This window comes from Phasianus colchicus, chromosome 18 (assembly GCF_987193195.1).
Source record: "Phasianus colchicus chromosome 18, bPhaCol1.hap1.1, whole genome shotgun sequence".
Taxonomy (NCBI): domain Eukaryota; kingdom Metazoa; phylum Chordata; class Aves; order Galliformes; family Phasianidae; genus Phasianus; species Phasianus colchicus.
This window is the reverse complement of record NC_143453.1, coordinates 7,835,716-7,863,089: the sequence shown is the minus strand read 5'-3', so window position 1 is coordinate 7,863,089 and position 27,374 is coordinate 7,835,716. Positions and strand designations below refer to the sequence as shown.

At 43.6% G+C, this 27,374-nt stretch overlaps 2 protein-coding genes across 11 annotated transcripts in view; one reads left to right on the top strand and one right to left on the bottom strand.

Moving 5' to 3' along the window:
* Window positions 1-14,073, bottom strand: part of KDM2B (lysine demethylase 2B) — a 103,807-nt gene extending 89,734 nt beyond the window's left edge. For 2 of the 8 annotated variants that reach the window (XM_031592583.2, XM_031592585.2), the window contains exons 1-4: window positions 10,596-10,819; window positions 9,708-9,852; window positions 7,120-7,198; window positions 2,373-2,419 (exon numbers count right to left, since the gene is read on the bottom strand). In XM_031592583.2, the coding sequence (XP_031448443.2) occupies window positions 2,373-2,419; window positions 7,120-7,198; window positions 9,708-9,852; window positions 10,596-10,646 (322 nt within the window). In that variant the 5' untranslated portion in view covers window positions 10,647-10,819. Of the gene's footprint in view, window positions 1-2,372; window positions 2,420-7,119; window positions 7,199-9,707; window positions 9,853-9,974; window positions 10,224-10,595; window positions 10,821-13,723 lie in introns of those variants that run through there. The other 6 variants (XM_031592586.2, XM_031592592.2, XM_031592582.2 and 3 more) reach the window with 5 other exon arrangements.
* On the top strand, window positions 14,053-26,943 carry LOC116228615 (calcium release-activated calcium channel protein 1). 3 transcript variants are annotated; one of them, XM_031592602.2, is made up of 2 exons: window positions 14,053-14,190; window positions 23,634-26,943. In XM_031592602.2, the coding sequence occupies exon 2, from the start codon at window positions 23,640-23,642 to the stop codon at window positions 24,198-24,200; it is 561 nt and encodes a 186-aa protein (XP_031448462.1). In that variant the 5' UTR covers window positions 14,053-14,190; window positions 23,634-23,639; the 3' UTR covers window positions 24,201-26,943. The 3 variants fall into 3 exon arrangements, with proteins under 3 accessions (XP_031448462.1, XP_031448461.1, XP_089977118.1); XM_031592601.2 differs by lacking the exon at window positions 14,053-14,190 and adding an exon at window positions 14,368-14,659; XM_090120992.1 differs by lacking the exon at window positions 14,053-14,190 and adding an exon at window positions 14,451-14,670.
* Window positions 26,944-27,374: the final 431 nt, after the last annotated feature.

The window sequence follows — 27,374 nt, the reverse complement described above, 5'->3', positions numbered from 1 at the left end:
GAGTTTATGTGCTTACAAAATAAGCAACACCTTCCCTTTAAAGCATTCTATAAAGAAATACACTTCCCTGACTCTAAGAGAACAGATGATAGGTTTAAATAGCACCAGCGTATTATAATGATGAGCTTTTAAAAACTAACAAGCTTAAACAGGACACAACTTTTTCAAAATACATTCTCTATCAACACCCACACACATTCAAATACTGAGTTACGATCACTTCACTTCTGCAAAAACATCAATCCACTTCCAGTTGTGAAGAAAACCTTTGACTTAGGAAATGTGTTGACCTGAGTTTCATACAAGACCTGAGGAGTCTGTCAGAAAATTCAGGGACAGTCAGAGGAGATAAAACTATTTTCATCTGCTATATTGGAACATTAGAAAGTGAGTGAAACATGTAAAATTAAAAAAAAAAAAATCAGCAATTATATGCAATATGGAGATTATTCAGTGTTTCTCAAAGTATGTAATAGTGAAGTAAGGAACAAAGCTGAGAATTGGTCCTATTTGCTCTTAGTCTCAGTGCAGCTGTTACATACAGCACAGATTGCAGTGACACAACGCCCCCATAAGAACCACATGTGGATTATTTACTTATTAAGATGTAACTTACCATCAATTCCCCAAATATTTCAGATTTTTTTTAAATCAAAGTTCCCATCTGTGATGCCAGAAATCATGATTGTATTACAAAATAAAAGACAACAGGAGACAATGTCCTGTACCAAATTACAGGGTCACCATAGTGGCTTCAAGGGAGTTTGTCCAAATCCAGAGAAAAAAGATACGTGACATGCAGTACCTGGCCTAGAGCTCACGGTGGATTGCTGAACCAGCTGGGAGGAAGGACACACTTTTACATTAAAGTTAATCTAAAAGTTAATTACAATTGTTATTTTTGCTCCATTGTTTTATAAACATCCTCCTGCTTTGCTGGCTATGTACACAGGAATCCCCACCCCCAATATTTCAGGAGACATCAATCTTGAGGAAATGCAACTCCCACACTTTGACTGTTGGACAGGAAAAACAGTGCTGTTATACAACGCTACACTGCACCAAAACATCTCAGCAACTGAGCATCAGCTCCAGCACTTCCAGAAGCAAAAATGGCAACTTCTCAGCTATGGAGCAAATTCACAGAACACTGCAAACAGGGCCTAGCACTTGGCATCTCCACAACAAAAAGAGGTAGTCGAATATCTAAACGTGTTCATGCAGGCATTTAGGAAATCTGTAAGAGTTGGGAATTACTAATATACTCACGCTATTTCCTGATTTAACTGCAAATTGACCAACAGCAACGCTACTAAATAGCACTTCCCACAGCACTTCAACATTTTAACCCAAAAAGGTTCTTTCCAGAGCTTATAAACGATCATAAATTAAGCAAGATTGCCAAGTTTTGTTTGTGAAGGAAGGTTAGCAGAGATAACCTCTCTTTCACAGATAACCCCAGCTAAGAGAAATGCAGCCCAAATTTTTCTCCTTTGTTTTTCTTAACAGCAGCCTTCACAGACTCAATATCCCTATTGATTATCAAACTCAACCAATTCTCAAAAATTCTTTCAGAATGGACTGATCTAAAAGATTAACTCCTGCCACAATGCAGGTGAACAACAACCACCACCTCTAGGTCACAAGAACACAGCTAAAGGTCTCTGAAGGACAGCAGCTACGCAACCCAGCGCTCCGCTAGCTGCACAGCCATGCCTCAGCAGAGTGCAGTGTCACTTTGCAGTAACCATTGCAGAGACAGTATAAACATATCCATCGTAAGTAAAAGGAGATTTCGGAGAAACATACTATGCAATCTCCTACTCAGAATGTTGCTTTAGGTTTCTTTCTTCTGCCAAAATTGCTAGGAAACATTTGATGACTGCAGTCACCACTTCTGCTTTGTCTCTTATCAAAGACAGGCAGTTTGCAGAGCTTTGTGCTCAGTCCCTTTAGCAACCTTTCCTCCATGCACTGACCTGGCCTGACACTGATAAAGCATGTGAGGAGGGCACAGGCAAGAGGTGATAGGCCTCTGATCAGACCTTTTACCAACAGATGCTCTACAACAGATAAAAGAAGAGGAACTTGATCAATGGAACTGCTGCTTTCCAAGATCACAAAAGTGTATGTAGGAGCATACACCTGTTAGGAGCAAAAGCATTCACTTTCCTTTAAATGGCCAATTATCCAGCATGAGATCAGAGCCTGGTCAGCACTACCAATTAGTGTTTTCCCCCAGCCTTTTTAATTTACAAATTGCTTTTTTATTCCTTTTCCCAAATTCTGTTATCACAAATGTCTACAAACACAACTGGACAAGTATTTCAAAGCAATTCTGTTTTGTATAGAGTTAATTCAAAATGACTTACCCACCAATAGCTTCACATCTCTGACGGTGAAATCCGGGTCAGGCATTCTATAATTAGCAAAGAAAGCAATGTTAAATATCATCAGGTAAGTATAGACACACTTTTGTTATCATAATAAAAGTGAATACATAGTGGCCTCTGTCCATAATATAGTAGGCAGAACCAAGCAAGGCCTCTCTAAAGCATGGGCAGTGCAAGCGTTAATGGCACACAGTGCCCTCACACTGGCAAGCATATAAAAGTTCCTCTGCTCATAACAAACCAGAAGAGGTGTCTTTTCGAGCACTCTCTAGCAGCACTGAAGTGGGAGAAAAGGGAAGGGGCTGGAAGTTATTTCAATGAAATCCCAAACCTTCATAGCTCATTTCTGTTAGGCAGCTCACTGTGCTATCTGTATACTCTCCAGTTTTTCCAGTGGACACAAACTGAGGCAAAGAAAAGTAAGTTGTTCAAAGTGACATCATCATAGGCTGGATTCTCAGTTTAGAAATAAAGAATCAAAAATAACAACTATAAGCCCCTTTGTTTTAAAGGCTATTCCAAACCTCCTCACCTAGCAGAAGACAACCCAGCCATTTTGATGGGTACAGAAGTAGCTGTTTGATTCAATTCAGGCTAATTGAGAGATAAATGATTTCATAATTGGTTCGCTGATGTTGACACATAAGATCACTTACAACATCTTAAGTGTTTAATATACACAGAGTGAGTGAATTTTAAGTGTCAGGAGAGAGTAAGAATCTGCAATTCATTGACTGGATGGAAAAAGAAAACAAAAACAGTAGCAGGGATTTAAAGTTGATTAACTTCATCATAATGAGATTATTTCACACTTCACATCTTCGTATACCGAGGAAGGAATTGTGATGAAAACCAGCCCTGTAGGAACTGCCAGTTAGGAGCAGTGCCTGGGGGGAAAACAAACAACTTGCTTTTGGTATAGTGCTTTTGACACAATTCTGATAGAAATCAGAAGTATACAGACTATATGCAAACTTTCAGGGTTCTTATATTAAGAAAACATTAAAAGGTACAGTTAGAAAAACGCACTTATTGTCATGTGTGTATCTTCAGAACTATTTGCCAAAACTTGTTTGTTCGCTCACTTCACCCTTATCACCTTCCTCTGGTGGAATGAGGAGGCTGGACAATATCTTTTGTTAGGTTGCTGCCAACCCTCACATCTTTGCATTTACTGATGAGGGCCCCACAGCTTTGGAATTCACTCGCTTGCCAGAACGAAGCAGCCCGAATCAAAGCTCATCTTAATATCCAAGTTCTAAGGAGTCAGAAGCAGGGAAGGAGGAACAATTTGGGGGCAGCAAGAATAAGCAAGGCTTACTTTCAAGTACCAAAGTTTGCCTTTGCTTTATGTCAGGTGCAAAGATGAGCAATCTTCTTCAGATTTGCAGAAATCAAAATAAATTCAACAGCCAAAATAGAGAGCAGCCCTAACACAGATGCATGCAAGCAAACCCATTCTTTCTGAGAGCTCCAGCAGCTGCTGAAAATCAACTTTACAAATAAAATTAATAGCTGTTTGGAGAGCACACCTGGCATATTCTTGTTTTTTTTTCCTCTGCATCCTCAGGATGTGTTGTACAAAGAGTCCACCAAGAGAAGAATTTCAGGCTTGAACACAGCAGGTTTCAACTACAAGAACCCATACTGTAGCTGAGTTACACCTTAGGAGGTCCAGTTTTAAATCAAGCCAATTCTGCTTGCTGCTGAGTCTGTAAATTACTGTACTCCACCCTCAGCATAACTGCCACAGTCACTCCTATACAATTAGGGTTACTTTGCTACTGCTCTATGTTCGGACAAGAGGGACAACTATTTCCAAGCAGCATTTTCTCTCAAGAAACAGTAATAGGAATGATCAAACAACTCTATGAAAACAAGATTACCTTCTGCTAATGGATCACAGGTGGATCTTTCTGCTTCTAGTTATAGAAGTAACAGTTCATGATGATCAGAAATGCACATGAAATCAATTTTCAAAGTTCTCCTATAATATTTTTTCCTCATTCATCTTATTTCTCAACATTTTGGAGTATCCCCAATCAGTCACCAGACTGTTCAGCTATGCTTTGTACATCTGCCAGCCACAGACATACAAGCTGACTGCTTAACATCAAACAGAAGTGTGGAAATTCTCATATCATGTATTTTATGGACTACTACATCTCAAAAGTCACCCTACACGTATATGGTAGATTAGGTGATCCTTAAATGACAAATACAGCCTGCCATAGACAGGAGACAGCATTGCTAGAGAGGACCAAAAAAACATGGCTTTCTCCAGAGCCTGAAGAGGAATATAAGTTTCCATTATCAGCAAATGACCCAAATCCAAAGGCAAACTGGCCCATCTCACTCTACTGATGTGAGGCAGATGCTACAACAATCATTATTTCAAGCAGCAGATAAGGAGACTAAGTATTTAAAATCAAGTAGGCAAGCATCAGTACTATTTTCATCTCACTGGAATACAATGCACAGAGCCTTTCTATATCTACACATCCACAAAAGGTATATACTGCATGCCAGCCACCCTCAATAATACTTGTAAGAAGTGAAACTGTAAATAAAATTATACCATGTTATCTTTCAGTCTCAAATAGGAAAGACTGCTCATGCATTTCACTTCTATCATTTAAAATATACACACATCATGCCTTCAATCTTCTCTCACTCCAGTGGCATTTACACCCAACTATGTGAAATTCCTTCACAATATTCAATTCCAAACTAATAACTCATGCTCATTTCAGAAAAAAAATTAGAATGTGAAGCGTCCTATAAGAGATTACTGATCTACAAATTCTAACATTTTAATCCTCCACAGCAGTCAGTGATTCAGAAGAGAATGGAAATATAAGACCAACCCAGCTGACTCTGAAATGGTTTTATATTTCCATTATGGTGAAATGGACAAGTCCGTTGAATCCATGCAGGATCCATTCAGAGATCATATCAGATAAATTTGCTCTTACTTTTATCACCATATTAACTGATCAAGATATGGAGGTTGGTGATATGGATTCTATGCTCAAAAATATTTTTAAAGGAAGCTTCAGTATTTTACTCCTCTTTCTCCTTCGGTGATGAATTCCATCTCCAGTATTAGAATGATACCAGAGGTTGGTAGGAAACAGAAACACTGGCTAGTCAAGTCTAGCTGCTGAGAATATTTTAAGCTCATCACAGCAAAATGAAGCACTTATTCTCCTTCACCACTCATTCTCCTTCATCACTCAAGGCATTAGCATACTAAAGAATCAGGAAAGTGACTCCAAAACTCCTACTGAGGATTAGTATTTATTCCTCTTCCACCTCCTCACAGTCCTGTTTTGAAGTCAAAATATTCATTTTAACTGCCAGATCTCCAAGAAGCCAACTGAAAATGAAGAGTGATGCTACAACTTGGTCTTATTAGTTCTTCACATCCAATCTGTGCATTAGACACTCTATTTATTGAACTACCTTAATAAACCTAAAAAAGGTGGCTAGCTTACCTTTAAGTGGTCCTCTCTGATGACTGACACATACTGTGTATGTGTATACACAAGCATTTGAGCAAGGCCATTTTTGGGCCTCAGCATAATAGACCTGTAATCTAGTCTCTCCTTAGGTTACACTGGTAACTTGGCTTTGTTAATACCCAATTGTTTAATAACTCATGGCATTAAACCGTGAGATGCTCAGCTGAAGTTGAGTGAAGTAATAGTTCTTTCACAGAATTAATTTTCTATCATTCATATATAATCAGTTATATAGTTGAAGTATCCAAAAATATCAAAAGAGCTTGTATTTTATCAGTCACACAATCTATAGTTGAACCTTTTAGTATTACTCTGTAACACCATGATGTGGTGGTGTAACTCTATAATACAATGGAAAGAACAGCAATAGCAGCAGGGTAGCAAAGTCCTAAATTGCAGAAAGTGAGGATAAGCCCAAATGCAGCAGCCATAGACACAGAAACAACAACAAATCTGCTTACCTTTGGAAGGCCTCCAGTAGGCAAGGATCTCCAGAGAGATACCTTCACCTCCACTGCCAAGCCTTAAATGAGGGCTGGATCCTGGCTCCACCCCTTCCAATCACTCATGTCCATTGCCTGCACCTGAGCTCCCCTGGGTTGGCTCTGCCTTCCCACCAGGTGCTCTATCACTGCTTCAGGCCATGACTCAGTATTTCTGCTACATACTCTCTTCAACACTGCCACATTTATTAAAAAGGACTTGTAGAATTTGCATAAATACCAAATCCTTTATGACTGAGTATTAAAAAAATGCAAACTTAAAAAGACTCTAGTAACACCACATTTTAAATATTTATGAAGTAGTAACACTCTGGGGAGATAATTTTATCAAGGAAAAAGAGCAACATTAGACTTTCCACCTGTAATGAAGAAAATGATTGAGAAGTCAAAAACTTAAGGGTGCCTGTTCTGTCTTTGCAGCACTGATTGGAAGCAAGAACATTTGAATTTTATGTCTGCGTGTATCACTGATTTATTTTTTTTATTATATAGAACAGCACTAGATGCACTTAAGTTTTATAGAACTCATTATCTGTTTGGTTTTAAGTAGAAAAAAATCACTCTCCTTCTCAAGGGTGCTGACAGTCTGACTAACTGCAATACCTTTTGAGATCATTAGAAGAACCATCATAAATAAGAGCAAAGCATAATGGTGGTTTTATAAAAGCGTTTCTTAATCAAGATTTGGTGGTAACTTACTTAATTCCCAGTCCGTCCTTATTTCTGAAGATAAGTGGAACTCTGAGAGCTTCTCTTTGCACATACTCAAAAGTAAAATCTGTTTGAATAAGGAATAAAGAAATCCAAAATCAATTACAATGGCATTAGCACCTCACATTGCATTCTCTCAAAATGCAACCTGTTCTCCTTGTCTCACCAGAGAACTCTGCTATTACTCAGAGAAAAACATAAAGAGAATGCATATTTTAGGTCCAAACCAGAAATCAAATGACAGACAGTACTCTCCCAGCTGCTCTATTTTTCCTGTTAGTTGATGCATGTAGAATAGTATCCAGTCACTGGGTCAGTTAAGGTCTGGGCTGCAACACGCAGGTTGTAATGAAATAATAAATTAATAGTTAAAAGAGAATCCTAACTAAATTGCTGCAAATCAGCAGAGTACTTCTGGGGCAAACGAGTAATTTAAACTTAAGTTCTGACATTATACATTTCAAGCTACAGATATCTAATTTTTTTAAACTAGGGGAAAGTTTCCCTCCAAGTATCATTTGAGTATAGCACAAAGCCCTGATCCTGTAAATGTGTTTTGTTTCCATATGAGGATTATTACTTTCAGCTGATGACATTCCCCTAATTAATTAGAAATCTAACTGCAGGAACTGATACACAGAAATTGTGCACAGCTGTTGGCATTTAAGAAGGTGGTGAAAATGAATAGTTTTTGTGTGGAGGTCACAGAATAGCACACCAACAAACTGAAAATTAAATGCAAGTTTGTTAACACTGACCAGCATCACCTTGTTGCTTCACCCTGAGGATTACACGGATTTAGGCTTTCCTGGGGATTTCTTTATGCCGTGGTCTGATACAATAGCAGTGATTCAGGGATTAGAAAGTTACAAGGCAGCAATTTGAGCGAGCAGTGCCTGCAGAACCCCACAGTTCTCTTGGAACTGGCATTCATGTGCTGCCTTAAAGTGGAAAGTATTGTTTGAATCTTTAGCAGCTACGCATGACACTGCCAAAGACACAAAACACTGAATGCATTATAACTGGGTATGTTCAGACGAGCATGCGTGCTGCCTGGGAGAGCATAAAAACTTCATCAGGTTCCAGCATACGTATCGAAGATTTCTACTATAAGAATTAGGCAGAGCAGAGGCTAAGCTCCCAAGCCTTTGAATCTATTTCCCTCTCCCTTAACAAGCCTTTTCCTTGATACATTCAATTTCTACCTATGACAGGAATTGATGTAATTTTCCTACCTAGAGTTGTCACATCAGAGCACTTTAATTATAGTTATTTACAAAAACATTAAAATTGCAGACACATTATTTCCACTAGTCTGCGGATAAGGATAATTAATACTCTAATTAGTTAAGATACCAATTAAGTATTTCTGTATTAGATAAACCTTCATTTCAAATGCGTAGTACCTTATAACAGATCTGGCCTTAGCTCAATAAACCACAAATTTATTTATTTTGAAGGAAACACCCATCCAAGACAAAGTCTACAAATATCAAGAATAACAACAGTTGAAGAAGCAGAGACAGATTTACAGCCCAGAAAACAAGCAGCTATGATGATTGTGAAGAAAACCTCCAGCCCCCAATCCTGGCAGGAAAGAAAAGTCAAAGAGTTATCGTTAAAAAATAAAGACAAAGACATAGGAAATAGAAGTAAGTATCATTCAACCAATTTCACGTGTTCATATAACCTGACTTTTTTATTGTTACTAAACACTGTCATTGTTCTGCCTCAATGCAATTCAGCACCTGGTTTTGCAGGAAAAAACAAACCAATAGTAAAGAAATAAAAAGTGTGAATAGAAAGGCAGAGCCATTCTTTATAATGCCCCAACAAGCTTTTAAATCTCTTGTGGGGTTGAACAAAGCGGACACGGACCACAACAAACTAACAAAGGACACCCATTTGTTTTCAGGTTCCTCAGATAGGGGAATGCTACCCAGAGACTTTAGGGCTGCACAGCCGGGTGAAGGTCAGCGCAGAGCGATGGCAGCCACGGGAGCGCTCGGAAAGTGAGGGTAGAACGTGCTTCTGGAAAATTAATTAATGTTTTCGAGCTAAAAAAGAATAGATGCTTGTGTTTATTTTGGAGGAAGAAGGGGTCAGGACTAAGCTTATCTCCTAAACAAACACCTTCCTAAACAAGATAGGTGTTCAATTTCTCCACCACACTAGCTTTTTTTTTTTTTTTTAGAAGGAAGCTTAAACGCTCGTGCAAAACGAAGCCTAGGTGAAAAACAGAAAGTTTCTTAACTAAATTAGCGGCCCCGCAGTTAGAGACATTTCGGGAGGACTACAGCAAAACCCTTCCCTGGGGAAGGGGGTTCAGACAGAGCCCTCAGAAGAGCAGTTTGGTGACAGCCCCGGGCTCGGGGTTGCGGCTCTGCCCCCGCGGGTCTCCGGCACCGGGCGCACCGAGCCGCTCCGGTAACTCAACACGCGCCGGGAACACAAAGAACTTAGCGAGTGGGGAAGCCCCGGCCCTGCGAGCGGCTCGTGGGTGCACCCGCAGCCAAAGCACCCGGCTCAGGGGCGGCTCCCCGGTGCCCGACACGTGGAGGCGGCTGCGGCCGTACCTTTCCCATCCATAGAGTGCACGAAATCCCCGCGGTACGTTTTGCTCTTTAATTTCTCCTCCAGATTGAAACTCCTGACGCTGACGATTTCCTCCACGTCCGAGAGGTCCTCGTGCTCATCGTACCTCCTCCTACCAATGGGCCGCTGCAAAACACAAAGCACACGGGGTGGAAAAGTGGGGTCGGCAGGGAGGGCGATGCAATCAGCGGTAGGGGAACGAAATTCGCCAAACCTCCCCCGGTACGAGCCCCAGCCGCTTACAGCACCTTTTCCATCTCCTGACAGCGTTAACAGGTGCTGAGCTGGGGGAAAAGCCAAACAGGGGCGAGGGACACGCGTGGCCCCACCGCTGGTTATCGGTATTATTTTGCCGCACGTGAACACGGGACCACTCCGGGGGTGCAGAGGGGTATCATTTACCCCACAGCGCAGCGTTAAGGTTTCGGTATTTACATAATCCCGGGGTTTCCATAGCCACGCCGGAAGCCACGATTTAAAAGCTGGGCGCATTATGTAACGCCGCGATGGATTCTGCCCCCCCACCCCCTTATCGCGGCTGGAGCCTGCGCGCTTCTACCGGAGCCCAAAATCAGGGGAGGAAGGGGTTAACGAGGCCCGGGGGGGGGTCGGTGCCGCTGCCCCCGCCCTACAGCATCGCCCGGAGTTGGGGGTCGGGGGTGCGACACGCACCGGCCCGGGCAGCTGCCACGGGGAGAAATAACTCTGTACCCTCTCCTGTTCCCTTCGGTTAAATCCCCCCTCCCGGTGTCTGCGCTGCTCCGTGGCGAGCTACGGCGCTCTGCAGCCTGCCCCGCTCCCTGTGCGAACAATTACGCAAAATCAATTAAAAGGCACAAATAGGAAAGAGACCGAAGACGGCTACACACCAATCTTCTTCCAGAATCCTTCTCCGCCTTCATTTTTTCGGAGAGTTTCATCACTTAATTGTCAACGGTTCCTGTCCTGCATGTTTGGCCCGAACAGGGAGGAGGGAACACAAAAGGCGGCTGCTAAAGGTCTCGCTAGAGTTGGGCAAGTTTGCACCAGCACTTTTTTGGGGGGAGGGAAGGGGAGGGGCGGCGATGCGCTGTGCCAGGTCTCAGGGAACTGCGGCCGGGTGGCAGCGCAGGGAGCCGAGGGGAGGGCAGCGAGTAGGGCTTTAAACCGGAGCTGAGCGCCGTGTGGTGGGGGAAAGGAGTTCCTCGGCTGGGGGCTGAAGAAATCCTAAAAGCACCCAACGTGGCCGTCGGTACGAGCAGCTGTTGGGACCACCTGATTGCAGGGCAGGCAGCAGGTTTGGAGCCCTCCCCGTCAGACAGGACATTGCAGGGTCATGGGCTGATGGCATTGGCTGTGCTTCTCTTTCTGATTTGTTTTTCACACATAATTTTTGCAGTTGATGTGAACTTAAATGAGACTCTACCTTTGCTACAGTCCTTGCAGCCCCCAAGTTACGGGCCTCTGCTCCAACAAACCTCAGCAGCAAAATTCAAGCTGCCTTTCTCAGATTGCTTATGTGGAGACTGAGCTCCTTCTTAAATAGGGCATTTCATTACTCCTGTCTGCTTGTGCTGAACAACAATGTATGCACACAGCATCTGCTTTCCCCTTGCATACCTCTTCAATTACATTCTAAGCACTGCATCAATGTAATCAATATTATGATAAAAAACACAAAAATTAAACTTTTCAGGCCTTGTTGCTCATCTCTTTGGAAGGCCCATATTGTATCAACCCAAGGCACATGGATAAAGGGCTTGTCTCTTGAAAAGGGCTCTAACACAGGACTTAAGGCAGTGAGTTCCTCTTTCTGCATCTGCCAACAAATGTTTGCAGAATCTTGAGGGATCATGTAATCTTTCTCTAACATCTTCCTACTTGCAGATGATTGAACTTTATTATCATATAGAAGCACTGTATGGGTTATATACTGAAGTGTGGGCTGCAGATGTCTGTTGTATGGAGTGCATTATTAATCCATAATCCTGAAGAGATGTATGTATATGGAGACCTTTCAGCCAAGATTACTCAATCTTAAAATTAAATGCATGTGTACATCTGCAGGATTGAGGGCAGAGGACTTGTATGAGATAAATGGACGTTACTAGAGACTCATCAGACAAAAAACACATCATCCATCCAGTCTACAGAAGTCCACCAGCAAAGACGGAACATAGACATAAAAGAAAATCAAGTCATTTTTCTCAATCTTTTTTTGGGACATGAATTATCTGAGCCTCTCAGTGCACCAAACCAACCCACCAAGGGCTGCATTAATCACACACACCTGGAAACACTTGAGCACATGACTGAAATATGGAAGTATGCTTCAGAAATATCAGTTTTAATCTATAAACCTCCAAACATAGAAAACACATTTGTAATCTCGTTTTAAGACAGAAGTGATTCCAATGAAGCTACAATTCATTTTCCCTTTGAAATACAACTGCAATAATTTTGTGTATTAATACCAAAACACAAAGTCACAAACTTAAAAGAACTGAGGAAAAAAGAGGGGTGGTAGGATGTATAGGATCACATCCCAGCTGCACTAGATAGGATGAAGCCATTTAGAGCAGTATCAAGGCCATATGCTGCAGGATGCAGGTTAACTGCTGGCAGCTGGGCTGAGGATTCATTTCCCCCCAGAGCCACGTTGTGGTTCCTTACCAGGGGTAAGATAAAAAAAATACCCAAATACAATTTTAGGAGAAAACTTCCTGAGTACCTGTATGACAGCATACAGATTTCTGAAGGCTCTCTGGGAAGAAATCTGGGACTCCTGCTGCTTCCTCTGATTGTGTTCATGCAAAAAAATGATCCAGAGAATGGGCAAACGTTACCTCTAATTAGGAGCAACAGCAGCCTGCTGCTGCAGGGGCCAATTCCCTTTCTCATGCATATACGCCCCACATTAAGGCTAGTGTTTGCGTACCCACAGGAAAGCTCGCTCTGTTCAGCTGCCTGATCCAAACACAAAACTAACTCAAGACGAAAAAATGCCTGCATTTTTGTTATGTCGGTTCTTTTGCTCTGCAGCCAGAGGGGTGATGTAGTTTACAGGATGGACGGGCGAATGAGATGAGCTGAAGGAAGAGTGCAGGACTACACCCTTTTGGCGGCCTTCTGCTATTGCACTCATCCGAGGTATCAACAAACCCCGGCTTTGAACTCCCGCATGATTTCAGAACTCCCTGAAGCATTTCTAAGTTAATTAAGCCCGAGTGACTCAACGTTTCAGCTAGCTCTAGAGGAGAGAGGTGTATGTAGTGGTGAGTAATTAGGGTTGGAAATAAAAGAATTATCCCGGGTAGTTTATATCTCAGAATGGAGGTTTAAAATGGGACGTAAAGGAAGAAAATGGATACGCAGTTATAGATGCAAATGGAAGAGGTGTGGTGTTGATTTTTGTTGTTGTTGTTCATTTCAAGACATGAAACACATAAAACAGAGTAGCACTTTATAATAATGTTGTATGCTGCCTTTCACACAGCTCCTATGGAGTGTTACTGTCACCCTTGGAAGAGAAAGAAGTAGCAAACGGCATCTGGGGTTGCTTTTATTATGAGAACTCTGAGTCAAACTGCTTTCCACAAAGATCTCTCAATGATCCTGCAGACAAACGTTTAACTAACAGGTATTTTTGATGTTAGAACAACTCTGATTATTTCCTGAGAGAAGAATGAGATAGAATCTATGACCAGGTTGTTTCAGGCACTGTATCTACGAACTTCAAATTGTCCAGACTTTTTCCCTGGCTGTGTCAGCTGCTGCTTGGTGGTGTAAATGGAGAGAGAAGCAGCGTGATCTGCGTGTGTGCATTCTGTCATCGCTTTAGATATAAGAAAAAGAACAATCTTGCAAATAAAGAAAGGTGCTAAGAGGACCAAAGTGAAGACACTCAAGGTGTGTTGCAATTATTATTTTGAGGTGGAAAACTTCAGCATCACCGAAAATCACCCATTCTTTTAATTCCTAACAGCACCACTGTTGCAGCGATTCAGCTTGAGCGTACCTGCAGGCAGAGTCCTTGCCCGGCGTTTCTATGGCGAGAATCATCCATCTCCTTGCTAGAACTCTTTAGTGGTGGATTTAAGCCTCATCTTTTCAGCACTGGCCCTCGGAGCTGAGCCAGCAGCTTACTGCCTGCTCTGCACCTCGCTTTTCCCTCTGTAAAACGCAGGGAAACAAACAGGACTGCGTGGTGTCGGCAATTGCAAAACCGACAAGCACTGACACGGAGACGTTCTGCTAACGGCCGGCTGTTATCAGCCGCTCGCTGATAAACGAGTTTGCACAAACGCTGATCTGGTGCCGAGGGCGGGGTTTGCTGTGAAGCGAAGCGCCGGCGGCTCTCAGGGAGGCGGGCTGAGGGCGGCTCGGCGGCAGCGCTCTGAGGGAAGGCGGCGAGAGGCGCGGGTAACGGCTGCCACGACCCTTTTCTCTGTCCTGAGAGCGAGCGCACGGGCAGCTCCCACAAAGGTGTGAGAAGTTACCTCAGAAAACACAGAGGCCTCTCAGCAAAACGCGTCTGACGGATTAGAAGCGCTCCGCTCAGGGCCGTCGGGCTGCGCTTTACCTCAGCGCGGGAGGCGGGAAGCGGCCGCGCGGCGCCCCCTCAGGCGGCAGAGAGGGGCGGGGCGGGGCGGGGCGGGCGGGCGGCGGCGCGCAGACTCGGAGCGGCGGGCGGCAGGCGCGGCCCCAGCACCGGTAGCAGCGCCGGGCGCCATGGGGTGTTAGCCGCGCAGCTGGCGCTCTCTCTCTGCCTCCGGAAGGGAAGGAGCTCCCGTCGCCGCGTGCCGCTCGCTCCGCTGCGCTCCTCCGCCGCCCGGAGCCCATGAGCCTGAACGAGCACTCGATGCAGGCGCTGTCCTGGCGGAAGCTCTACCTGAGCCGCGCCAAGCTGAAGGCTTCCAGCCGCACCTCCGCGCTGCTCTCCGGCTTCGCCATGGTGAGCGCCCGGTGGGTGAGGGGCTGCGGGCGGGCGGGCGGAGCGGCGCTTCCCCTTTCGGCGTTGCAGCCTTTCCCGCCGCGCCGCGCTGAGGGAGCGCCGCGCGAGGGGATTTAGCTCTTAGCGGGGCTGAGCCTCGCCTCGCCTCGCGGCCGTCTGGCGCTGACAGCGCCGCGTTGCCCTCACGGCCTCGGGGCGGCCCTCGCGGCTGGGGGAGGGCCGGGTCCGCGGGTTGCGGCGTTGTTTTGTAGGTAAATAAAGGCGAACGATCCCTTGGACGTTTAGAGATCGACGTGAACTGATGATGTATTGAGAAACTCTCGGGGTTGCCTCGTTCTGAGGGAGCTGTGCGCGCTTCCTGCTGCTTTTTGTTTTTGTGTCGCTTTGGTCCGCGATCCGTCGGACGCTCCCGGTTACTTCACGTGGAAGCGCTCGCAGGGGAGCCGCTCGCCGCCGCGCCGCTGTCCGGGCGGAGGACGCCGCTTCGGAGCGCGGCGGCGAAGCGCTCTCGCTCTGACGGTCAAATAAATGTCACCGTCCTCCTCTGGCGGCTAAAAACAGCCCGCGGGGTCTGAGTGACAGGGCGCTGTGTCGGCCGGGGGGCGGTGAGCTGGGGCTGCTCCTCCCGCGGTACCGCCGCTGGCAGCTTGGCTGCTTCGCTCGGTTTCTGACGGCGAGGGCAGAAGGTGGAAAAGAAAATCTCTGCTTTCGTCTATGGGCAGTTGTGAATGGTTGCGTTTCCGTAGAATCGCTTTAGTTGCAAGGAACCCCCGAAGGCCGTCTGTTCCCGCTGCCTGCAGTGCACAGGGGCACCCACAGCTCCATCACTGCTCACAGCCCCGTCCTCTGACCGTGGCTGCGTGCAGGGATGGGGCACCACCACCTCTCTGGGCACCCTGTGCAGTGCCTCACTGCCCTCGGTGTCAAAACTTCTTCCTTGTATCCAATCTAAATCTCCCCTCTTTCAGTTTGTAACCATTTCCCCTATAGCAAACACCACTAAGGAGTCCATCCCTTCTTTCTTACAGCCCATTAGACACTGACTGGCTGCTCTCAGCTCTCTCCAGGCCGCACAGCTCCAGCTCTCAGCCTGTGCTTGCAGGGAGACGTTCCATCCCTCAGATCATTTTTGTGGCTCTCTGGACTCATTCCCAACAGGTCCACATCTCTCTTGTACTCAGGATGCCACATCTTAGAACATTATTTAAATTAAAGTACTATTATTTAGAAGTAATTCTTAATCTCATAAATCTCCTTGACTTTTTTTTAAATATTTATTCTGTGAGGTCTGGATCCCTGTGGAACTACAAGGTGAGACTCCTGTTTGCTTTCCAAGGAGCTCAGGCAGCTGAGAGTGCTGCAGTGTGAAACTGCAGCTTTGGGGTAATTCAGGAAAAGCTACTTGGTTTTGCTTACCAGAATGCCTCACTGCCCAGAGTGTTACATGTGAATATTGGTCGCGGTTTGTTTGTTTTTTTTGTTTTTTTTTTCTGGAAGTTACCCCTTCTAAAAAAGTTGTACTTTTGTTTTCGTTGATAAAGTCACGCTGGAAACCAGCTTGTAACCCCATTGGTGTGTTACAGGCAGTCAGCTGCTGGCACTTCCTCGTCGGGTTACAGAAGAGCTGATTTAGTGTTCAAGTATTTTTAGATTTCTTTTAAATAACTTTGATCTGCTCGAGGAGTGCTTTCTGCACCCAAAGCAGGGCCTGCTTTGTGCTGTCACGCCTCCTCATTGTTCTCAGAGTTCGGTGGATTCCTCAGCACCTGATGTCTGAACAATGGGCTGCTGTGGTGCAATCTGGTCCTGGATCTAAAACTTCTTACAGCAATTAAGAGTCATTGTTCCTCCCTTTTCCTTATCAACGCAGGGAAGAAAGAGCCCGAAAGACACATCCAGTACTTCCCAGCACATTGCTGGGAATTGCCAGCGGTGCAGTGTGCTGCTCCTGCCTGCTCCGTTGATCCTTGGTTTTTTATTAAACAGTGCTTACATCCTTTAGTACCTGCTAAGTGTATTCCCACTAAACTGGTTCTTCACTGTTGGATTAATCCGGCATCTAACTGCAGCCATTTTGCAGAGGTTTTTCCCTCGAGATTAGTGAAGCATGCCCCAGTTAAATGATCCATGCCAAAGTTGTAATTGCAGAGAGCAACAATGTGTAGAGCATGAAATACTCAGCCAGGTTTCAAGCTCACAAGTGTTAACGTTTCCACAGAGGATTTTTAAATAAAAGCCTGCTTTACAATTAGTGTTGGTTCTGAGCCTACACACCAGGATGTTACGCTTTGTGTTGGCTTTGAGGAAGTAATGCAGGCTCTGGTGGCTGGAGAGTGATGTTAGTGATGCTCCTCAGTGTTTCCTTCGCAGGTTTCCATGAGTGCTGTTGTCCAGTCCCACGTGTAACCTCTGCTGACCATCTCCACTAGAAGTACTTTGCAGAGAGTATCCAAAAATCATAAGGAAGCTATTAAATCCCAACAGCTATCAGAGTGAAGAAGTCAGATTCCCCCCCCCACCTGCTGCCAATTAACAGCTCTATGAAAAAACTCAAGCCTAAATTAGGTATCTAAATTACACAGCCTCAGTGGTTGACTTAGTTACATTTAGAATTTGGAGGATGTCACTTAGCAGAAAGTGCATTTGTAAATGCCTCTAATGATTCAAACTGGGCAGACTGTTGCAAGTATTACCATACAGGCTTGAAATACTGGATATTGTCAAAGAACTGTCTGCCGTTGCCTTTGAAAGAGCTGATACAGAAGTCAGCTTCTGTCATCTTTTCTAGGAGTTGGGCTGCACTGATACGTTACTTCAGTATCAACTATTACTGTGGAAATGTTGAAAAGTAGGATCCAGCCCTGCTGCTGCTGGGCAGGTACAGGAGGTACTCTGCCATCCTGCGTGCTTCAATGATCCCTTGTTAGAAGTCGTGTTAGCTGTAATTTACCACATTTCTGGAAAACAATGTGCAACAGCTGCATTTTGTAGTCTCAGGTAAAACCTTACAGCCTAGTTTTGCAGCTCCTGTCACCACGTATCTTTTATATCACTATTGCAGTTGGAGGTTTTGACTGCGGCCAGAAGGATCTTCTCTGTACAAAAGGTTTCTCCTCTTTGCTTACTGCTGTGAAAGCAGCATTTTGTTGCTCCTTCAAGCATCTCTGTCTGGAGGTTATAGATGAGCAAGGCAGGCAGCAAGGAGCACTTTGGGCTCTCTGCTCTCTAGCAGCAGCTGCCTGTGGCTGCCGTCTTTTGGAGAGTAAAAGTGATATGAAGCTGTTGTTTCTTCCTGTTGTGCTGTCTAATGTGACCTTAAAAACTAGATTTATTGTAAGTAGTGCTGTCTCGAGATACTGCCTTCTCAAGGTGCATTCACTCTGATTGTGTGGGTATTGGATTTTCATGTTTATTAACCAAGCTAAATCATGCATTTCTGTTCCAGTGGTGACTTCAGCAAATATTAACATTTTCCATTCTAAACAAATAACAAGCCGCAGAGTCGCAATTCTAGTCTAGTTCATAAGTGATGCTTACTTTTGTGTTTCAAAAAAAAAAAAAAAAGAAAAAGCAGTAATATCATTTTGGCTTGCCTTTTTTAATTTCCTGTGACTGTTTCTGGCTCATACAGTGTCTTTGTATGAGTTGTTTATAACTTGTAATGAATGGAGCAAGAACTGCAGAGCCTGCCTTTGTGCCTCTATCTCTGGGAGTGTGCAGCACTGTCAGGCAAAAGGAGGCAGCTCAGGAGCTGAGGGTAGCTGCAGGAGCACGACTGTCTGCGATTCCATCATGCCTATCTCGTTCCCAGCTTCCCCTGTGGCCCCACAGGTAGATAAACTGTGTGATCTGTTACTGAAATAACCTTGTGATTGGAGCCTCTGCTCTGGCAAGGTGAAGGTGTTGTAGCTCTGCATTTCTCCAGGTCAGATTTACCTCTCCTTGTGTGGATGGCCCCATACAATATTCAACCACAAAGCTTTCTTATGAAACATTCTTCACATACTGCTCTGTATAAAAATTGTCTTTTTCTCTTCATCAGTTTCTTACCTAGGAATGGCAGCCAAGGACAGGGACGAGGAGCTGAGGGCAGCCTTGCAAGGATGTAGCCTATGATTTAGCCTGTGATTAAGCGGGAGAGCTCTCAGTAACTGTTTGCTGCTGTTGCTATTGCCCATAACAACAAAGCAGTTATCTTCTTTCCAGTGTGGAGTCTCCAGTGTCAATGTGACCTGCTGCATGGGTGGCTCTCAGCTAACTTCTCTCTTTTGTTTTCCTTCTGATCATTGTCTCTCATGTCTTACTTTCCTAGAATACTTCTAATTTGAGGGAACCTGATTGTTAAACAGGAACTGAAACTTGTCTTATAGCTTATAAAACTGGGAAATAGCGATGAAATTTGAAGCAAGTCTTTAATTTCTGTCTCCCCTGTGCTAAAATGAGTAACTGACAAGCGAGGGCAGTAACTTAACCTGCGTTTATGTGGCCATACGAGTTTCATTTGCAGCAACCAGTTCTCTGTAGAAAATGCTGTTGTTGCTATGAAAATTGCTTTACCAGTGTAGCATAGCTCATTTCTTGTTACTGGTGTTTGTCAGTCACTGTGTCAGTGCTCTTCTATGGACAGAAACTTCAGGAGTGCTCAGCATTTTCCTTTTATTTTCAAAATGTAATGAGACATGAAAATATTGTATGCAAGCAAGGGAAATTAAGTTCTTTCAGGACACTGAATTGTAAATAGAGCTGAAATTTCAGCAGCTTCTTCTAGAGGGTAAGCTGTTTGATTTCTTTCAGTATGGTATTATTCAGGCTCCCATAACTGTGAAATCCAGAATTGTTGAAGGCTTTAACATGACACGTGCCCAAACTCAGTCATCTCTTGAAAGCGTGAGCCCTGCCCTTCTGTGGCTTTATGCAGACTCCAGTCTTGCATCCTGAAATCATGAGAGTCCTTGAGTTTTGTTACGAAGCTCTGTTTCAAACTTACAGCTTTGTCAAGGGCTGCAGTAAATCTGTCGATCATATCTGTAGGATGACCTGAAGTTAAAGTTAGCTCTTCTCTGAGCCAGGGATTAGAGCAGATGACCTCTTGAGGTGTCTCCCAGCCTACGTTACGCTCTGGTTATGCGGCAAGGCAAGATGCTTGCAGTGGCCCCGTCAGCTGTGCAGTACAAATCAGGTGGCAAGTGTTCAAAGGAACTTTAAAAGTGGTGAAGGCAAAGATGCTGAAGCAGGTTGTATTGGATACCATGGAGACATCGGTGCCCTTAGGGTTGCATGTTTTGAGTCAGCATAGAAAACTACCAGAGATCACAGAGGAAAAAGTCCTGTGTGGAACATCAGCATCTACATGTCAGATTTTGCTCTGTGTGGGATTGGATCTTAGCAAACATGCTCACCATGGCCCTGGAATTGCAAGCATGACCTTACAAGAGCAGTTCTCATCTGTTTATTTTGAAGTTGCAGCAGGAGCAAAGGAGGCAGGAACTTCTTGTGCTTTGCATCACTGTTTGAAAGCAGATGCAGAACCTCAATGAAAAATGGAGCTTTTTGTTTTAGGTGCCTGGCCTGTGCTGTTTACTTTCTTTAGAATGGAAGCTTGCAACTGAGAAGTGTTGGCAGTTTTTCTGCTGATTTCCAGAGAGAGGTTCCCAAAGCAACTTCCTTGGTGGTTTGAGGAGACAGAAAACATGAACTGATTTCTCACTTACAGGTCAAGCTGGAGTTGCTCTGCCAGGCGCTAGCACAAGGCGGCTTTGCTGTGCCCCCTGTGGAGGCTTTCTATCAACTTTAGTAGGCTTTGAAATCCTTTGGGCATTCTGCATCCTACGGCCTCAATCTGAAGGGATTTCTGAAGTATCCATTGATGCTGAATGAATGCAAAACAGAAGTGCTTTCTTGCTTTTCCTGCTCCTTTCAGGGTGTTTCTAACACTATGTCACAGCTGCAATAGAGTGTGTTTCCCTTTTGCTTAAGGGTGTCTCTGTACAACTAATTGCTTCAGCATAATTTTTTTCCTTTCCTGTCTATGAACACATGAAAAACTCTTATGTCTTTGTTTCTTAGGCACATCGCATTTTCTCACCAAGGAAAGTTTAAGAAAAACATCCAACCCCCTTTCTGGAGAGCCTGTAGTCTGCAAAGAGCTGTCAGTGTTGGTGAGCAGCACTGAACATGTCTCGATATACCCTGAATGTTCGAAGTGTGGAGCTTCCATACTGGTCCCTCAGAGGGCTGAATCTATGGAGCTGTCATCTCCTCAGTGTCAGGAGAAATATTTTTCCAGCTGCTGCAGTTTTTCAAGTGGGCAGATGGCTTCTGCTTTGTTTGCCTATTCTCAAACTGTGAATACTGGGCAGTGTGCAGTGGTGCCTGCCTGGCTGCCAGCTTACTGCGCTGCTTTCAGATGCTGTTGGTGCCGCCTGTAATTATTCTTACAGAGATGGTGTTGCAGTCATAGTAGCTGGTTGCACGGTATGGTTTGAGCTGAAGGAAGTTACGCCCTTCCTGCTTTCAAGTTGGTCTCAGTGTGTTTCAGAAAGCACTCACAGAAGCGATATGGGGCCTGCCAACGCAGCGGGCGTCCTGTGCAGAGCTGCTCTGCCTTAACGCATCTGTCAGCCACAGATGCTGAAGCCTTGTTTGTGTCCCTCAAGCTCAGGTTTCACCTGTCCTGTCGTGGTGGTAGGGACTCAGTGGGTGTCCAGCAGTGATAAAATGCAGCCTTTTTCCTCAGGAGATGCCTGGCCCAGATCTCTGCTTTTTGGAAATCAGAAGTCCCTATGATTCTCTCTGCACAGAGTTATCTGAATGTGTGAATGCTGCTTAAATTATGCTGTTTTCACGTAAGATGCTCTTTTGGTTGTATTTAAGTAAAGCCAAATCGTAACTAGGTGCCTCTAGATTACATGTAATTGTTTGAGATTTCCTTTAGCTCAGCCTAGGTTAAGGGAAAGAGATTTCATTCTGACGCTGTTGAAATGGGAAGAGCTCCAAAACAGCCAATATGTTGCAACTATGAGCCTGTCTGAACTTCAAAATCAGATGCTTGATATCATCGTTAATGTTATCAACATTTGGTGAATGAAATACTTAAGAAATAATCAGTTTTTATGAGAAAAAAATATTTATCTTATGGTATTCCTTAGTGTCTCATTTGGTTGTTATCCTAATAAGTACTGGGATGAGGATTAAAATGTCCTGCAAGAGTGGAGAATTATTGAGTCTGCAATAGACCCGGCAGCCCAGCTTTTGCATTCAAGCTACGCACCAGAAAATGTACATGGAAAAAAATGTTGATAAGTATGAAAATGACTCCTCAGTGGTGAAGGCTTGCAGTTGTTCTGTGAAAAACGCAGCACAGGAAGCCCAGCATCCCACGAGTGCATGGGGACTTACAGAGCAATCCGTGCTGAAGGGAGACCTGACGGCCATATGTTTATCCTCTCAACTGTGAAGTTTTTCACAGCTGAGAAGTGGTTATTTTAAAACCTTCACGCAAGAATTGTGTATGTATTACTGTAATTTCTTGTGGAGTTTCTTTAGCACTTGGATGCTGCTCACTAGCTTGGCTGGTTGGTTGGGCTTATGATGACAAGAGCTTTCAATAAAGGAATTAAAATATTGGCAAATGGCCTTGAATGCCTGTTGAAACGTGTCTAAGAGCCTTGGTTGGCTTAGTGTTTGGTGCAGGCAGTTAAGAGTTGGGGTGCCATAGGACGTGCTGGCTCTGTGTGGAGGTGGGATCCCACACTTGGTGTAGTTTTACTTGCTCTGGCAAAGTAGTGCAATTTTAATACTCACTGTTTGTGCACCTGTCTATGAACATTTTTCCATGTGAGTTTTTGATGAAAATTAATGTGTCTGAGATGTGTGCTGTAGTCTGAGCACCATTTAAGCCATCTGTGTGGTGCAGCAATGGGCTAAACCTGTGCTGATGAGACACAGGAGAGATGCTCTCCCAGCAACATGGCTATACTGCAGCTTCCAGAGGTTGGTGCTGGCTGGGGCTTCTTATACTGCTTCGTCCCTTGAACAGGAGGATTTCTGCTGTAAACACCATGTTGTTGTTATTTCAAACAGGAATAACTGTTGTGTTTTCTGGATCTGAGATCTTAGCATGCTGAATTGAATAATTCCTTCTTGAATCTTCCCCTGGTTGGTTTTGTTCACTTTTCTTGTCTAGGAGAACATTATTTTTCTTTCTTTCAGCCTTCCCCACACCACTTCTATGTAATATTTGGCACTGTGCCCATGGTAGAGCCTTTCTTTTTTTGAACTTTTTTGTTTTGAAGTTTGCTTTAGCACTTATTTTGAGTGAAAGAATGTAACTCAGAGCCCTGTGGAAAGGTGATCTTCATAATGAATGTCTCTGGCTCTTCAGAACACATGCACGGAAGATGAAAGGAATAGCAAGGTTTGAAGGCAGTCTGCAGCCTTCACAGGCAGTCGTGTTACTGATACCTACTTCAAATGACTTCGTGCAGCATTCATTCTAAACATGTATGCAACACAAAACATTTCATAACACTCAGCAATATTTAGATTCTATAGTAAGAGATCAAAAGCTGCCACCCCAGTAGTATGGGAAAGAAAAACTCTTTCACCTTGTGATCAGCATAGTTGGACTCTTAAAATCCAGCTGTTCTGTGGGATAAGCTGGAGGTAGCTCATGGCTGTGCTGTTCGAGGCTTTTGTGCATGCTGATGGTTGGCTTTAAGCTGAGCAGTAAATGTGAAGGGGTGGCTTTGTGTGATGGCTGCCACCTAAGACTGAAGTATGGTGCAGCCTATTACTTTGATTGGATCAGGTGAAGTTCCAGAATCATTGGAGCATCAAATAAGTATTTTTATTGTCTCAGCATAAACAGAATTAGAATGACGTGCCTAATTATCCTGCAATTAAAATCAGAATTGGTAGTCAAGTAGTATGTAACAGAGGTAATTATATCTCCTTTTTTTCCCTTCCCTTTCAGGTGGCCATGGTAGAAGTTCAGCTTGATGCAGACCATGACTACCCACGAGGTCTCTTGATAGCCTTCAGTGCCTGTACTACAGTCCTTGTTGCAGTTCACCTTTTTGCACTCATGATAAGTACCTGCATTCTTCCAAATATAGAGGCTGTTAGCAACGTGCATAATCTCAACTCTGTAAAGGAATCTCCTCATGAGCGTATGCATCGACACATTGAGCTTGCCTGGGCATTTTCTACTGTCATTGGGACTTTGCTCTTTCTTGCAGAGGTGGTGTTGCTGTGTTGGGTGAAGTTTCTTCCCCTGAAGAAGAACCCCCTTGACCCAGCTCAGAGCAGCAATTCTAGCATCACATCAGGACAGGCAGCAGCCATTGCATCGACATCTATCATGGTTCCCTTTGGACTGATTTTCATTGTCTTTGCAGTCCATTTCTACAGGTCTCTGGTGAGCCATAAAACAGACAGGCAGTTTCAAGAACTGAATGAACTTGCTGAATTTGCACGGCTCCAGGACCAGCTGGATCACAGAGGTGATGCCATCTCCCCAGCTGTTACCCATTTTGCATAAACCTGTACTTAAAGAAAATAAATCCACCATTCTGCTCCTGCCTTATGTTGACTCCCCCATGCATGAATGTTCAAACTATTGATTTTCTTTTCAATAGAAGTTTATAAATGTTTGGGGAAGAAAAAAAAAAAAAAAAAAAAACAACAGTTCTCACCATAACATGGCTAGTTGAGACCAGAAGGAATGGATGACTGGGTGTGTGTGTGCCACACACATCCCTTTTCTCATTTGTTTCTTCTTACCACTCAGTGGTGGCTACACAAGTGCAAGGAGAGTAATGCTGTACATTTGGGTGATTGGAATGGACAGAGAAGCTTTTTCCTCTTTATTTAATGTTGGCATTTACTAGAAGATACTGTTTGTCCAGTCCATGTTGCATGACATGATACAAATTACTTGGGATATGCAGCAATTAGCACTTGGTTTCAGTGCTAGTACTGTTCTCTCAGTTTGACAGATGGTAGAAGGGAAGGCTCTCCCACCACTTTCCCCAGTGTGTTTTGCTGCCAAGTAATTCTTACATTAGTGACTTCTCCAGCACCCTTTCCATGGCAGTTACATGCTGTGTAACTCACTGAACACCCATGACTCATTCTACTGCCATGTGGTATGGCCACACGAGAAGGAATGAGACTACTATGCTCTTCTTTGGAAGAAAATAAAAGCAATAATTGTTTTCAAGTTCTCTGAAGCTGGCATGTATTATCTGGAGAGATAGAACTGCCTGTTTTCCATTTAGGAATCTTTTTTTAAAAAGAAGGAACTAAATGGAAATTATCACTGGATATTTTCTTGCTTGAAGATCAGAACCACTGCTGTTTTTTCCAAGTCAAAGTAGCAATTATTTTATACTTTTATATAAAAAATATATTTTTAATAAATCCTCAGATAGAAGCAGCAAAAGGTGCTTTGTCTGCACTGGATTCCCAAGTAATTAGCTATTGCTAAGCCTTGGTCTGCCTTGTTTAGAAAAAGTCTTCTGCTTGCTGAAGTGCTGCCCATAATAACTTCTTAAGGCATTTTTTGCCTTCCAGATCCTCTGGAAGCTACTTTTAATCTCTGTAGCTGTATTTATGAAAGTAGATTATTTGTAACTAATATTGCTGCTTACTTTCAGATATGAATCTATGCTAGTGAGGCTGTGGTGTCTTTTTTTTTTTTTTTTTATTTCTTCTTTAAGCAAAAACTTCCCCTGGGCCTCTCATGTGAGAGGTTTGGCCAAGAAGGATGCAGCAGTAGTCCTGGGCTGCTGCAGTAATTCCAGCTGTGTCTGTAAGTGGATTTTCTTTGGAATGCAATTCTTGTGTAGAAAAGCTTTGGTTTGTAATGGCTAAAAGCCATTTTTGAAGACAAACTGAGACAAGTTTCAAATCTAATGGGACACATCTTTACCTCCTGCTGTAGCTAACACCGTGGAATATAAACTGTGGTGGTGGTGGTGTTGTTGTTTTGTTTGTTTTTAAATCAGACTGGTGAATGTGACAGTACAGGGAAGTGTACCTGAGTGAGCCTGGGCTGAATGTGGTCTTTTATACCCAGCCTCCATCTCAGGTTATCCCCATGTATTTTCAGTCTGTGGGATGTGGAAGCTGTTGACAGTGGTGCATCTGTTCAGAAAAACAGCCATCAGAAAAGGACCTGGTGTTTTTTCAGCAGGTTTCTTGGGGTATCTTCTGTTCACTGGCAGAAAACAATTTTCCTCATGTCAGTTTCCCAGGGTCTCCTACTGTACAGAGGCCTGGCAGGATTTTCTCCAGCTCTGCCATTCCGTTGTGTTTCAGGTATAGGTATTCTCATACTGGTGTAAATCTATCGATGGTACTGAGTACGATTCCTCACACGTTTGTTCATGGAACACTGTAAAGATTCTGATAGTAAAGGCAAGTAGGAAAACAGCATTCCAAACTACAGTAACCCTGAGGCAGGCACAAAGTTCATTTTCCTGTCTTTCAGTGGATTACCAGTCCCATCCTGGGAGGGGAGATTCTTAAAAGCAGCAGTAAAGGAAGCAGGTTTGACTTGATACGCATTCTGGAACAAATGGTCAAAAGGGTGCTATAGGGCTGAAAAATTATGCATCTGTCTGTAAATGATGTATTTAAAAGTCCTAACATTATTTTGAATGTAAGTCCAGAAAATATATTACCCAAGCTTATTTTGTAAAGTTATTTGCTGTTCTTGGTAAGTTTCTGGATTTCTTTTTATCTTGTGGATCTTTTACAAAGTGAAGTGTTTTGTTTAGGAAATATAAAATTATGAGCTTATTTTTTAACTTTCTCAAGCCAGTAGGTCCTAACCTATTGGAACTGTTAGCCACAGCCATTTTACTGACTATTTTCTGCACTTTAATCTCTGATATCAAGTGTGTTTTTCTCATGTTCCAGCTGTGGAAATGGTCACAAAAGTTGTGCCTTGGCCACGTCTCATAACTGTGTGCCAGAGGCAGTAACCAGGCCTGATCGTATGGCTCCAGATGTTAAGAGTGCACTTAAGTTTGTTTTTTATTCTTTATTTATACTAATGGTATTTCACGTTTACCTCAAGCATTTTAAATGTCAGTTATTGTATATCAATTATTTAGATATAAAATAACTTCAGATAATGAAATAAAATGTATTCAATTGTTGCTGATTGTTACCTAGATGCCTAAAAATACTTATTTTCTCTACATCCATTGCCTCTGCCTGCCTGTGTTGTGCTAATCCTCACTGTATTTCTGAGGGTCTCTGAAATGTATGCAGCTCCTCGCTGCAGCCATACAAAGATGACGTTTCCTGTTCACACAGCTATAAAGAGCTAATGTTGGCGGAATGCTTTTCCTCCCATCAGCACTGTTTAAATCTTGACACTAAGTGCTCTGTTGTTCTTTTCCAAGTGTTTAAATAGAAAAGTAGGTTATCTTCCAGCTGAGAAAAAGTGAAAGGGACCACACAGCTGCAAACAAGATGTGATACTCTGAAGCATAGTTTAAATCAGGTGAACTAATTACATGCTCCCCTAGTGTGTTTCTCAGCAGTCAGCCACAGACCTTGTGACCAACAGGAGGAATAAGCCAGGAGCTGGGCGAAGAGTCGCTGCATCCCCCATTATATTTTGCTGGTGTGAATGGCTTGTATTTGCTTGCTGCTTGTTGTGTTTAAATGGGTGGGAAGAGGCCTGAAGCACAGCTGCCTG

What these genes read in the sequence shown, in the direction of transcription:
- LOC116228615 (XM_031592601.2), top strand. Translation starts at nt 14,546, where the DNA reads ATGAGCCTGAACGAGCACTCGATGCAGGCGCTGTCCTGGCGGAAGCTC. An exon ending in TGCTCTCCGGCTTCGCCATG is followed by an intron (nt 14,660 to 23,633) that starts GTGAGCGCCCGG and finishes CTTCCCTTTCAG; the next exon opens with GTGGCCATGGTAGAAGTTCA.